At 43.8% G+C, this 14,688-nt stretch overlaps 1 protein-coding gene across 4 annotated transcripts in view; it reads right to left on the bottom strand.

Moving 5' to 3' along the window:
* PBX3 (PBX homeobox 3) overlaps positions 1–14,688 on the bottom strand; it is a 213,124-nt gene that overhangs the window by 29,165 nt on the left and 169,271 nt on the right. For all 4 annotated transcript variants that reach the window (XM_077305400.1, XM_077305403.1, XM_077305404.1 and 1 more), the window contains 2 exons: positions 7,034–7,224; positions 3,202–3,337 (listed from right to left, as the gene is read on the bottom strand). In XM_077305400.1, the coding sequence (XP_077161515.1) occupies positions 3,202–3,337; positions 7,034–7,224 (327 nt within the window). The remainder of the gene's footprint in view (positions 1–3,201; positions 3,338–7,033; positions 7,225–14,688) is intronic.

Genomic DNA, 14,688 nt, shown 5'->3' with positions numbered 1-14,688 from the left:
TTCTTCATTTTCGTTATGTCAGTAAAGGCTTTGCATTTGTATTTGACCCCTCTGCAAAGGGGATGCCATCGTGCCTTGCAAACCTGCTCACACCCAATATCATTTCCATGTCCCTGTTACCCCCTACCCTAGCCCATATTTCCTCTCTGGAATGAAAGAGAAAATATTTTCCTTAGAAAATGGGTACCCAACATGGTGTCAAGGGGTGCCATGGTACCCAAGGTACCTTTTCTAGTGCCTGCCAAGAAGGGTACCAGGTGGGGCTTTGGCTCAACAAGGCTTGTGATTGGCTGGGCAGGTTTGTTACATAACAGCCAAATATTATTATGACTAGGCTAAACGGGCCAATGGTTTGATTCAGCAAAGGCAGCTGCATATGTTCTTCCGGCCACTCATGTAAAACAGCCAGATTGAAGCTTAACGTGTTAACTTACCAGAACTCTCCGCTTTTAAGTTACAAAAATAGGTACAACAGAAATGAAAGTAGTACTGAAACCAGATGCCTTTTTGAAGTCACAGTGTGCCCCCAAAGGGATCCTCTGAAGCAGGCACACAGGTGGGATTGAGAGAAAAGATGCAGGCTTCAGAGAAATCTCGAAAAGGCAACTCAGAAGATCCTAAAAAGTTTCCCCATCTCATCCATACTCGACTTTCTCTAATTGAGCAAGAAAACTGAGCGCAGTCAGCAAAAGTCTATCAACAATCATGTTCCGTTCTGAGCAGGTTTCATTTGTAAATGTGCTGGAAGTGAGCACTGAAAATTAGCCTCCATCTGAAAACCCCATCCTTGAAGCATTTATGCTTCTTGACTCAGGCATAACCACCAGCTCCCTCTACCAGAGAAACACGAAATCAAAGTTCCCGTTTTCTGTCGCTGTGAGTTTTGCTTTGTCTTTCGGTGCACTGCTGGTGCAGCAAGCGGCTCACATTAAAGGCAACTGTGATGTCTTTAAAGCCCTGAGTCGTTAAAACTGTATGTTTGGGCATGAATAGAAATCTAAAACTCTCCCCACAGCTAAAGTTGTCTCTTCTGAGGCAGCAAACACGGATTCTGCAGCAGTATTTTAAGGCTCTGACACTTCTAATGTACCAAGCGCCTCGGTCGTTTTGTCTACTAGAGTTTTTATTGCTAAGGCACAAACAGCTGTCATTGAACTGTTACCGAAGGGCTGTGTTCCAATTGGCTAAGGGTGAGAGGCTTCATAGGGACTTCAACCAATCGAAGGGAAATTGACCCATAAAAAATACATTTCAATGTATTGACTCAACATTAAGATTTAATGAGCTTATGGCAGGCGAGACGGACCAGCTCATCTAACAATCTGATTGACAGGTAAGGGATTTCACATCATGGAACGGTGAAGAGGCTGTGGCAAGCCTGCTCTTCCCTGTGACAGCATCCCAAGATGTGCTGTTAGGTTCTATACGGCCAGTACCTGTTCCTTGCTTTGCATGAAGCAACGTGGTCCAGCCTGCAAAGCTGCTCTTAAAGCAAAGGAGTGTTTCATGCAAGCAACAGGCTTTCAGTTTCCTCTCCAGAGCCTCTCAGGTTATAGTGGTATGTTGCTCCACAACCAACCAAAATCTGGTTCACAGAGCCATCGGTGGCATTTTATCTTTTCATGAAATGTGACAGCACTGGGCAGAGAGCTAGGCAGACTCTGTATCGTCACTGTTAATAAGATTCCATATTCTCTCTGGCATCTTAAACTGATCGGCAGCTATTTTAACTACTGCTTTTTTTAAAAGAAAAAATGCTTGAGGATAATATTATAATTCCCTATTAGTTAGGCACTTTTCATGCAGAAAGATAGTTGATCGATAATTCAAAAGCCAAACTGTGAAAATGTTTCTGTATCCTTACTCCTCCTGCAAAACTCTAGCAGATCTCAGCTCTAAGTGGGAGTCTGTCAGTGCCTCAATGTACTCCCCATCGCATTCAATGAAACCATGATTCTGTAAATACACTGCTGTCCAGAATTCTGAAGTATGTCTTTCAAGTTCACAGGGATGCGACAAACAGAAATAGAGATGGTTACAACGGTGTACTCTCTGATGGCCAGGGAGAACATATCTAAGCACAAATCAGGACCACATGATTTATGCAACATACCAAGGATGGAAGACAGAAGCAAGCAGACCAAGAATATATGGCAGTCATTATAAATTTCCATTGCCAATGGTAATGGTGACAGTGGATTTACCTAGAAGCTGCAGACAGATTGTGCATCACTGAGACTGGGTGGTAAAAGTGAAGCAGCAGAGGATACAATCAATATACCTGATTTCAGCTGGGAAAATTTGGATTGTAAAGAATGTGGGTTAGATACAAAACCCATATTTCAGTGGGATGAATCAGCATGTTCTCCACTATGTGCAGAAAACTAGAGGCGCTCTTAATAGAGCTGGTGATTTCCACACCTCTGCAAAGCCACAGTACCCTGGATTGTTGTTGTTAGTTGCTAAGTCCTGTCCGACCCATCGCGACCCCATGGACAATGATCCTCCAGGCCTTCCTGTCTTCTACCATTCCCCAGAGTCCATTTAAGCTCACACCAACTGCTTCAGTGACTCCATCCAGCCACCTCATTCACTGTCGTCCCCTTCTTCTTTTGCCCTCGATCGCTCCCAGCATTAGGCTCTTCTCCAGCGAGTCCTTCCTTCTCATGAGGTAGCCAAAGTATTTGAGTTTCATCTTCAGGATCTGGCCTTCTAAAGAGCCTAGATTAGAAGCAGGCAAATGAGGCTTGCTGCTAAGTCCTACTTCTTAAAGCTTCCCTCTTTATCATCCAATATGCTGCTGAAAGTTCTTCAAACAATGCAGGGGAGAGGAGAGATGAAGAGAGATCAAGACTAACTGAAAACCAGTGCCGTGCAGTGGTTAGATTGGGATCTGGGAGAACCAGGTTCAACTAGGTATTCTGCCATGGAGATTTGCTGGGTGACTTTGGGCCAACCATGCCTACTCAGCTTAAGCTACCACAACAGGGTAGATTTGAGGGCAACCTGGAAGACATGAGAACAAGGCAAGGCTCACTGTTTCCCCCATCAGAGAGAAGAGCAAGGTATATATGAACTAAATAATAAACAAAAACTCCTCTGTAGCAGAATTCAGCTATGCCAGATTCTAGATGCTCTTGGGCAAGCAGGCAAAGAGAAAAGCCCTTCTTCTCAAGCAACCTGTGGAAACCCCCAGCCTACCTGTGATACTGTGATGCTGCATTTCTTTGCCAGCTCTTCTTTGGCTTCTTCACTGGGGTAGGGATTGCTGAGGTGAGAGTAAAAATACTCATTCAAGATTTCTGTGGCTTGTTTACTGAAATTACGCCTTTTCCGCCTGAAGAGTGAAGAAAACAAAAGAAAGAAAAGAAAGCTGTGAGAAGCGATCACTGAAAGCTAACCAGGAAGGTGCATGCAGGGCAAGGGTTCCTCGAGCTTCTTCTGACTAAGAATTAAAGCAAAACTTTAAAGTTTGAACAGCAGTCATCAGAAAGCAGGCAATTCAGATCCGAATCACAGCATGGGTTCTTACTTTAAACCCCTCCTTGCTGTTTCTCCCAGCTTCTCAGTCCTGCTTATCAGTCTTTCAGTTCTTACAGTCACCACAGTTGGAGATACTATCAGAGACCCCCCAGTGTCACATCCAGCCTGATGCTGAATCTGACTACAGCGAGGATATTTCACCCCTCGCTTAAGCATTCTGCTACATTAAGGCAAAAGCAAGAGGATAAGGAAGAAGTAGTATTTTGACAGGCGTTGCTTGCCTAGGGAGGAAAAATTCAGACCCACAACCCACTACCTAAAAAAACAGGACCCAAATCTCAATGTCAGTCAAGTTCTAAAAACTTAGAAGAGATATCTGCCAACCAGAAATTCAGATGGATTTACATTTGAAGGCTATGTAGTAGATATTTATAAGATACAAGTACCCAAGAAAAAATAATTCTGAGAAGTATTACATTAATGACACCCTTGTACTAGGCTTTGGGTCATTGATGCACTGAACTGGTCCAAACTGCGAGCTCTTTGAGAATAAATATTCCTGCCTGCTGGTTGAACACTTCACACGTATGATGAAGTCCAACTCATGAAAGCTTGGGCAGGAATAAATTTTGTTAGTCTTCAGTCCTGTTTTCTTTTGTGGCTACAGACTAATGTATTATTTAAACAGCAGTAAAAGGTTTAACGGGGCATAGGACAAGTTCTTGGTATTTTTGCGCATACGGAAGAACTGTCCATATGCCTAGATTTATGGGAAGAATACTTCAGAAGAAAAGTTATGGATGCTATCAGTTATCAAATTCCATTACAAACTACTGCTAAGTTATTAAGGTATTTGAAGAAGAAAACACAGATGGCTAATTGTTATCAGTCCTTCTGATTGCAAAGCTGATGGATGTAATACTAGCCACGCTGATTCAGATCAATGGACCATTCAGTCCAACATGCTGCCTCCAAAGTGGCCAGTCAGATGCCACAGGGCATCCCACAAGCCAGGTCTGCAATCAACAGCTTTCACTTGTTGACTGCTGCCCAGTATCTAATGCTACAAGGAATCCTTTAAAAATGGAGAGGTCATATTTGGCTAATGATCAATGACACACCATGAAGGTTTAGACCAGGGGTAGTCAAACTGCAGCCCTCCAGATGTCCATGGACTATAATTCCCATGAGCCCCTGCCAGCATTCGCTGGAGGGCCGCAGTTTGACTACTCCTGATTTAGACTAAGGCTTAACTGTTAAATATGTTGATGCCCTGCTAAAGATGGAGAGTTTTCGAATGGCTGTATACTCATGATGCTCATGTTCCATTTTTTAAAAACCTGTTGAGATTCATTCAATATTTTTAAGAGCTATGAAAAATGCTCCTCCACAAGCTGCTTCGCCTTCCCTCTCCTCTCAGTTTCTTTCTTTCTTTGTACAAAAGGGTGTTCGACAGAAAACTCACTCAAAGTGTTTCTTCTCCCAGCTCCAGTCCCCCTCCAGGCTACCTGCCTATGTCATTGGACGGCTACTCCACAGGGAACTTCCATCTGGCCTGCTGCAACCTATCAGTATCATGGCACACCTGTTCCCCAGCAGGCTGTTCCCCTCTGGAGTCAGGTTTATCTCATTACTCTGCTTCCATTTATTTTGCCTTCAGTTCATGCTCTTTGCTAAAAACTACTTTGCATTCCAAAGGGGTTCCCTTTCTTCCCATTTTTGGGTTGTACCAGAAGGAACTTGATTACTAACAACATGTCTGCCTTTGTTTAATATGGAGAAGCTGCTGCTAGTCTCCAATCCTTATGGCACATATATGACAAAGAACCTTGTAACCAATCAGCGTGGCCCAACTTCAAAGCCATCCCTTGGCTTCAGAGAAACCGCACGATTTGGCAGTCACACCTCTCAGTTCTGCTGCACTGGAAATCTCATATCCCTTGAAAATTCATGTTATACTCAACTTACAAATACAGCCAAGGCGATTCTTACTTAAACTGGATGATCCAGTTTTGGCTCCTCACACACCCAGTAGTACAGCCTCATGAAGGCTGAAGACAATATTAACATTTCAAGAGCAAGAGGAGCTGGTTTTTAAACACTCCCACCATCTTCAATACAACTGTATCTGTTTCTGTCCCAGTATATGGTCCCACCCCATGGCTTTTCCATGGAGTACATTCTGAAACAAGAAAAAGACAGCTAGAACCAGCTGATAGCCAATGCCTGCACCCTCCCCAACATACCTACCTTTCTCAGATGTCAGCAGACTTTCTGTTAAGGTAAACATATATGTGGATAAACATGCAAGTCACTTAAAAGTGTGATAAGCATACCAAAGATATGCATGTAGAGCCAAAATTGAAGGCATAACCACCATTTGGAGTGTGGGTACGCATGTGGACAAAGAAAGCTGAAAAACTGGTGACACATTGAGGCTGAAGGACCCACTGCTAAAATGTCTGCCTTCACCTGAAGTCAGCAAAGGATGTTACTCTAGTACAAGTCTAGTACAAATGTCTTAGTTCATAATTGGCACAAGTTCACGCTGTGTTTGCAACTAAAGGGCCATTTTCATCACTGCTGTCCCCTTCTCGGGGAAAATGGCTGCATTTAAAAGCTTGGGCATAGCAAAGATTCCCTTTGAAAGCCCCATGCTGAGACACCCTGAGAGATCACAGACATCCCCTCAGCCAAATGCTTTTCAGAGCACATATAGCTCATCCAAAAGGTTGGTTTCATTTGCCAGCCTCTATGACTTGTCACTCCTCTGCTACTGAGGGGCTTTCCCCTTCTATGCAACATCTTAGAAGTGCAAATTAAAAGGATATTGAATGGTTAACACCTGATAACAACTGCCACATCAACATAAAGTAGCTGCTGTACTGTTAGATGAGAATTTCCAGTAGTTGGCGTCATTTAGTCTTCCCATTACCATGCTAGTGTTCCACTCCCCTGCTCTCCCCACTCAATTGAATTGGAGTTTGAGTGACCCTTTTTATGAAATTCTCAAACACAGAGAGAAGGTTGCAACAGTGCAAAACAACTTACCCCTTTAATATAGAATGTGGCACGAAGGAAGGAAGGAAGGAAGGAAGGAAGGAAGGAAGGAAGGAAGGAAGGAAGGAAGGAAGGAAGGAAGGAAGGAAGGAAGGAAGGAAGGAAGGAAGGAAGATGCAGATTCCAGAATACTAGATGGATGGATGGATGGATGGATGGATGGATGGATGGATGGATGGATGGAAGGAAGGAAGGAAGGAAGGAAGGAAGGAAGGAAGGAAGGAAGGAAGGAAGGAAGGAAGGAAGGAAGGAAGGAAGGAAGGAAGGAAGGAAGGAAGGAAGGAAGGGCTTGCAAGCAAACAAACAGAAAAAGAAATTGTTGTACCCTTTGTTAATCACTGGATAAGATGATCAATACTCTCCAAGTCTGTCCCTGCCTCATACTTTCCAAACCTTATCCTTGCCTGCTTTGACTCCTACACCAAGGACATTCCATTGCTATTGCAGACAGTGAACAGTGAAGAAAACTGAACAGTTTTCAGTCACCTACCTGGCGTCAAGAAATCGTGATCTCAAGATCATGACTGCTTCACAAGTGCTTTGTTTGAGCTGCATCTGAATGGAGCTGAACTTCCGATGAATGATGCCCACCATCCTCTCAATCTCCTTTGGAGAAATGGGACGCGTCCGGCTTTGCTCTCGGAGAAGGTTCATCACATGCGTGGTAAATTCGTTACATGCCTAGGAAGGAATGAGCCAGTTAAAGGGCAGCTTTGGCAAAGTTGCATAAGAGCCTTTGACACCCCCCCCAATCAACCCAGCTTTCAGATGCCCAAGTTGATAACATGGTATATGAAGACAAGGTGGAAAAGTAAGTGATGCCACAATCTTGCTGAAGCTAAGTTTGTATGGGTCTGGTCAGGGTTTCAATTTCTTGCATAAATGATGGATAATGGAAGGAAGATACAATGTACATATAATTTAGTTAAGATCAAGTCACCTGTACAGATTATTCAAGTCATGCCAAAAGGGACCAGAGGGACCAGGTTCTGGGCAATTATCACTGAGGCTGTTTGGTTAACATATCAACTAACATACGTATCAACTATTGGTAATATCTAAAAAGGTACAGAATGAAAAAAAATGAAGCACAAGGCAGGTGGCTGAGTGGTGCTCAGCTCTCAATGCGAGGCTCTGAGAAAATGGTATGAAACCATAATCTACACCGATCTCTGAGGACTGGCTGGGATACGATTTTAGCATGACTATGATGTATGTAAAAGAATCAATCACTCTCTTCCTCTCCATATTCTCCCCCCCCAAAAAAAAAACCTTTTTTTTTCACTTTTAGCCTTTTAAAAAATACCCCACTTGGGCTACTCCAATATGCAACTCCAAACTTCTCTTTCTATATTGTGAGCTAAGACATTTTACTGCTGTGCAACTCCTTGGTGACCTTAGGCCACTCCCACACTCTCTCTCAGCTTGACCTATCTCACCTGTGGCATACTGTGGCTATCAAAAGTTGGAGAACACACCATGCTGTACTAACAGTCACCGCCTTCGCTGTCTCCATTACTCCAAAGTGCAATCCTTATACTTCTTAGCATATTGCTCTGAGTTAAGGTGACCAGATTGTCCCACTTTTGGAGGGATATCTGGGGGCACCTGGCAAATTGTACTTATGTTGAAATTAAAATACTATTTTTGCATTCTATGCATTCTGTGAAACTTTTTGCTGCTCCATATAGACCAAATTTTTAATCAAGAACCCCCCAGTCAATGGTGTCCCGCTTTACCAATGTTAAAATCTGGTCACCTTACTCTGAGCACACTGATTTCAACTTAGAAGGGTTTAAACTTGGCTCAGGATTGCCCTGTCAGTGCATCCCCTATCAGGCTGGTCAGTCTGCAGAGAGGTAAAGAGGTGAAGAGTGAAAAGTTTACACAGCTGAGAGAAAGCGAGAGAGAATCATCCTTCTTTCCTCCCAAAGTTTGCTGGGAACGGCTCTTGCAAGTTATTAACCAAAGCCATCTATGAATGCAAACGCTGATTAGCAATTTGGCAACAGCCCAGCACATCCACAGGATTCATAGAGCTTCCTTTTAAACCAGTAGTTCATACATGATTAATTAGAACATCTCATTTATGTAGTGTGCACTTTAGCTCATTACTCTAAGTAAAATTTGTTAAGTATTTACATTTAGATAATTAAAATCTGGGTACACCCTTAAGAAAGACGCATGCACTCCTGGCAGAGCGATTCCTCTCTGCCTTTACATGCCCCAGAGCAAAAATTACAGGCTAGCTCATCCCCCCCCCCCACAACTCCAGAGGCAATGCCCCATGAAACCACTGTTTCTCGCCCCAAGGGACACAGTGAATGTATGCGCGTGTAACTGGAGAACACATGTCTACTATACACAAACGGGGAGACAGACTCTTAAGCTCTCCACAGCTGTCTCACTAGGACTTTTGCTCAGTGGTAAAGCACATGTGAAAGGTCTCGGATTCAGTTCCTGACGTTTTCTGACAAAGACACTTGAAAAGTACTAAGTTAGATAGACCAATGGGACAACTCTGAATAAAGCTATTTTGGATATGCCTGAGCTACAGCTCTGTGGCAGAAGGTCATCTCTACACAATCAAGGGATCCCTAGCAGGTGCTAGGAAGGACCTTATCTCTGTCTACCCCTGGAAATTCATAAAATTTCAATCTAATCAATGCTGAGTCAGACCACTGGTTCAGTCAGAACAGACAATATCGAATAAGAGGGAGCAATGCTCTGACTTTGTATAAACCAGCTTTATCTTAATAGCTGAAGGTGATAACACCTGTTTCGCATACAGTAGGCCCCAGATTCCATCCTTGGCGATGAGGAATCAATATTGTTTGCATGATTTACTCTACGAAATAGAGCAAGTACAGCATTGAGGCCACCAGCTTTGTGAATACAAATGCAACAGGGCCTCTGCATGGTAGGCTTCCCTGCCTCAGCCCCCCAGTGGCAGCCCCTCCGCAGACCACTGGCACATTTCTTTTTTAATTACCAATTTCACATCATTGTAACTATTTTAGTTATTTATTCATTCATATTTACATACCGCCCTCCCCGAAGGCTCAGGGTGGTTTACATAGAACTTACATAGAACCATGCATATAATAATTATAACATTCATATTATTAACTGATATAACTGGGTAACAGTATAACATAAACAATAGTGATTCAAACAGGTCCAGGAGACTAGTGGGTTTCAGGGGGGGGGAGAGGGGGGGAGGGGCCCTGCAGATGTTGGTTGATTGTGCCTGGACTCAGCCAAATGCCTGGTGGAAGAGCTCCCTTTTGCAGGCCCTGCGGAACTGTTTTAGTCCCGTCAGGGCCCTGATCTCCTCTGGGAGCTCGTTTCACCAGGTGGGGGCCAGGACAGAGAAGGCTCTGGCCCTGGTAGAGGCCAGGCGAACTTCTTTAGGGCCAGGGACCATTAGCAGGTTGGTGGCGGAGGAGCATAAGCAGGGAGGCATAGGCAGGGAGGCGGTCCCTACATACTGTTGTAACAATAATTATGACAGGTTTTGTGAATGCCTACTTTCATTTTTAAAAAACAATCTCTAGCCTGTTGCAACGATATGCCTTTGCACTTATTTCTGTAATGAAAAGAGCCGAAGTCTTGCTTCTTTTGCACAACAAAAGCTTGGAATTCACACACTTTATTATACTTAGAAGAAGAAGAAGGGGACGACAGAGAATGAGGTGGCTGGAGGGAGTCACTGAAGCAGTCGGTGCAAGCTTAAATAGACTCCGGAGAATGGTAGAGGACAGGAAGGCCTGGAGGATCATTGTCCATGGGGTCGCGATGGGTCGGACACGACTTCGTAACTAACAACAACAATTATACTTATTGTAGTAATAGTATATATGTGCTGCGTGCCCTGATAACATCCAGATTCAATTACTGCAATGTGCTCTATATGGGATTGCCCTTGAAGGCTGTCTGGAAGCTACATTTGTTACAGAGTGCTGTGGTACAGAATGCTGACTGGTATAGGTTGTAGGGACCATATCATGCCACCTTTGTTCCATCCACAGTTTGCTTCCGGGCCCAATTTAAGAGGCTGATATTGACTTTTAAAGCCCTATATGTCTTGGGGGCAGCATATCTTTAGGTTCGAAACCTTGGAAATTGTTTCCCAAAGAGATTCACCTGTCTCTCTCTAGTCTTGTCTTCTGCTTCACTAACTCCCATTATCCCTCCCTTCAAAATGTTTTTACGGTCAAAACGTTTTAAGGTTCACCACCTTGGGGGATCTGAGTTGGGATGAAAAGCAGCACAGAAATGTTTTCAATACATAAACAATAATTATACACTGTGTGAAGAAGCGTTTCTTTTGTCTGTCATTGATCTATTACTAATCAGTTTCACTGGGTGAGCCTAAAAGGAGAAAGGGGGGGGAGGATCTATTTACTTTCTAAACATCACAAAATATTTTATCAGCTCTATAATAACCACAGTTATAGTTTTTTCTCAACAAAAGAGCCTTACATACATTGGCCTTTCCTTATAGAGAAAGTGCACCAATTCATTTTAGTAGCCCTTTTCCAGCTCCAAATTATCCTTTCTGCAATGAGGAAGCCAGAAGATACCTGTGCAATCGAAGGTTCCCAGCTGCTCTGGGTGGTTTGGGACACTTAAAATACTTTTGCCTACAGCAAAAATGTATTTCAATGTAATTATAGAAGATAGCTTTCAATATGTCATCTCTATTATAGTAGCTGTAAATTATGAAGAGAAGCATTTCTCCTGGTGCTAAGAAAGTAGAAGAGAAGCTGACGGCGTGACACACTTTCTGGAGGGTCCCCCCCCCCACCCTTCCTTGCTACTTTAAAATGCATCCCTCTAACTGGCAACAAATGTCAAAATCAAACTCTGGAAAGATGGCAGGGGGAGAAAAATGCTGCAGTAAAGACAATGTTGGCCTTTCTTCTTGGGTTCAAAGAGGCGAGGACAGCACGGAAAGCAGTAAGATTATGATGGCACTTTAAAAATGGGGGTGTGCGACAACAATAATTTGAGGGCTAAATTGGAGGCCCGGAGTAGCAATTTGCACTCCCTGTTGCTTCTCCCGTAACATTTAAACCAGGGGCGTCTAATCTTTGGAGGAGTCACAGCTCAGCAGTATAAGATTTGTTTTTCCTACAGTCCAAGATTCAGCTCTCCGGCAGCTCTGCTTAAGGATCTCAGGTCGCAGATGTCAGGGAAAGATCCTTTTCTGCCTGAGATGCTGGAGAACCACGGTCAGGCAGAAAGCATAATACTGAACTTGAAGGACTCGCTCAAGATCTTACTTGTGAATACTGCAAGGCTTTGTGCAAAGGGTGGCGACACAGAAACCCTTGAATACAGTAATAGCAAGTTCAACAGATCAGTTCTGTATGTTATACAATATGTTGGCCCAACTCTCCCCTTGTATGTGCCAGTTCCTTCTTTTTGCTATCGGTCTGGGACCTGGCACCCCTGTTGCGTTGGGAATGCATATACAGTCCGTGGACAGTATTGCACACGATTCTTCTTTTGTGTCCATGTTCAGTAGTTCTTAGGTGGTGTTCGGCATGTGTTGGGGTTGCAAGTGGGTTTTAATCCCAGGTACCTGTCCCTGCTTTTATTTTTTCAAGTGGACAGGTGTGGTTACAAATGGGTTATGAACATGTATTGTTCTTATGTTATTATGGAAACCGCCCTGAGCCCCTGGGGAGGGCGGTATATATAAATATAATAAATAAATAAATAAAATAACATCCTGGTTTGCAGAAGATCTATTTTAAAGGTGAGTAGAGATTGAGACAGCTTGCATAGGAGATTCACGGGGTTTTTTTTTACTCCCCTCCTCTCTAGCAAGTGGCTTTGGCAGAGGTCTTTCCCTTAGGTGCCTTTATCTGCCTCTGCATTCTCAGTTGCCTGAGTCTACGCTCACATCTAGGCAAAACCTGGGGGAGGTTTCATACCCAGGAGGAAGGGGTTAAGAAGCCATTTGCCTATGTTAGAAATAATATAGGGGGGAAAGCAAGCAAGATGCAGGGAGGGAAGGTGTTGGAGGGGCTTATATTGGGAGGCCAAGAGAAGCTGGTTCCTGGGGGTAAAACTGAGACCTACAATCGATCCCTTCTGTACACTGCCACCCCCCAAACGTCTGTTTTTTTTCCTCTGGGACAAAAGTTAATGCATCTACCTGCCTTGCCTTCACAATGAGCTCATTGCCCTAACTGCACAGCCGAAAGCACACATCTTTCACCCTCTCTACCTGTCTGCCCGCCATTGTTTCCACCTGTAGCAGCCTTCAGAAAACCTGCAGCCAATCAAGGTGGAGAAGCAGTCCCATTTGCCCCTCAGATGCGGAGACAGGCACAGTTCTCGAGACAAACTAGTACGAGACAGTTTGCTGCAAGGCATGGAAAAAATTATCATATTTCTGTACAGCAGACACTGCTGGGTGTCAGGATCAACAGGGGAAAACTTCCATGTTTCACATCAGCTCTGTCTCTTGCTCTCCCAGCAGCATTCTCCTCCCGCCCCCCCCCCCACTAGTTTCCTGGGGTTTGGACGGATGGATCTGACATTTCAGCTGAAACCTTTGCAAATGGAGCTACGGGGCTTGAACACTGGGCCCCTTCCAAACGCTTACATTTATTACAGTCAGAGGCTACAAGGCCAGAGAAACGGCTGCCCACAACACTCGGAATTTATTCCCGCTCCTGTTCTGTCTACTGCCACACTGCAACTGTGGGTATTTGCACAATGCATTCATTTTATAGCAGAACTGTTATTTCCCCCCTCCCCCATTTTGAATCTCCTACAGGTAAAACAAGAGGTCTCAAGAAATTTGTGCTTAAACAGCTGATATTCTGGGCTCAGGAGAAATGCAAATCCTTTTGCATTTGAGGGTTTTTGGCTGAGTTCTCCAGATGGCTAAGCCCATGAGTATGCCCAAGAAAAAGGGAAAGTCAGGAGCCAAAGCTGCATGAGTTTGCCACCAATGGAATTATACAAATTGTGCAAATGACCACTTTATTTAACCCTAACAAGTCAAGTGTTCTTAGCTGGTTCATCAGGAATGCAAAACTTGTTCAGCAGCAGACATGGTTTCAATTCACTCAACACGATCCAAAGCAGCCTTGGTTGAAAAAAGTCTTACTGTGGGGTGGGGTGGGGCACAGTGGAGGAAAGAGGTCACACTGCCCAGGTGCATGTGTTTTTGGGATAGCATTTCAAAAATCTGCAGAAGCAGAACAGCAAGGCGAAGGAACACCAGCACATGCTATGAGAAATAATGTATGTTTTGTACCATGATCACCTCTTTTTAGAAAGCCCTCCCCCCACTCCCCCGTATTCAGGGACAGGTAGTTGAGCTGCCCCTATTACAAAATGGTGTGGAAGCAAACCTTCAAAAGAGGAGAAGGAATGTGACAACACAGCAGTCTAATAACTGGACACTGGTCATGCCAGCTAGAGACCCAGAAACACCATATACATAGCATAGATATACTGCTCGTCTTTAATAATCAGCTCTATGATTCATTAGATGGACACCAGAAGCCTAAAATAATCAATTCCTGAATAGGTACGTTCCCAGTCCTCAGGACTGTCTAAAAAGGCATGACAATATGGTTTTAATTAAGACAAACATGCATGTCCCAAGAGAAAGAGCGCTCAGCAGTCCAAACTCTTTTGCTGAATTATAGCCAAACTAACTGAACTTGTTCATTGCCATCATAAACAAACCAACATTTCTGATGAGTTAATTTTTCAAAACCCCAGTACTGCTTCTCAAAGTGCCTAAAAAGACATTTTGTGTTGGCTGCCAGAAAACTAAAGCAGGAAAAGAAAAATACGACAATTTAAAACATCAAACGCTTGGATTGCAATTGATTCCCCCCCCCAGCCCCCCTGCAGAAATGTCATATGTGGGTTTGCAAGGAGGAGGGAAGAACAGTTTTTGCAATATAAAAAAAAAATTCAAAACGGCAACACAATGCTTTCTAAAATGCTTCCCCCCTCCCCCAATGCCACATTCATTTCACTGTGACATTTTCCCACTAGCCCTTGTAACCAACACAAGAACAAGTAGGAGCCTCTAAATGTGGCATTTTCTCATCCTAGTGATTAATATGGAACCACTCGACATTCCAGCCTGGTTTTATCTTACAG

This window comes from Paroedura picta, chromosome 12 (genome assembly GCF_049243985.1).
Source record: "Paroedura picta isolate Pp20150507F chromosome 12, Ppicta_v3.0, whole genome shotgun sequence".
Classification (NCBI taxonomy): domain Eukaryota; kingdom Metazoa; phylum Chordata; class Lepidosauria; order Squamata; family Gekkonidae; genus Paroedura; species Paroedura picta.
This window is presented reverse-complemented; position numbering and strand designations above follow the sequence as displayed.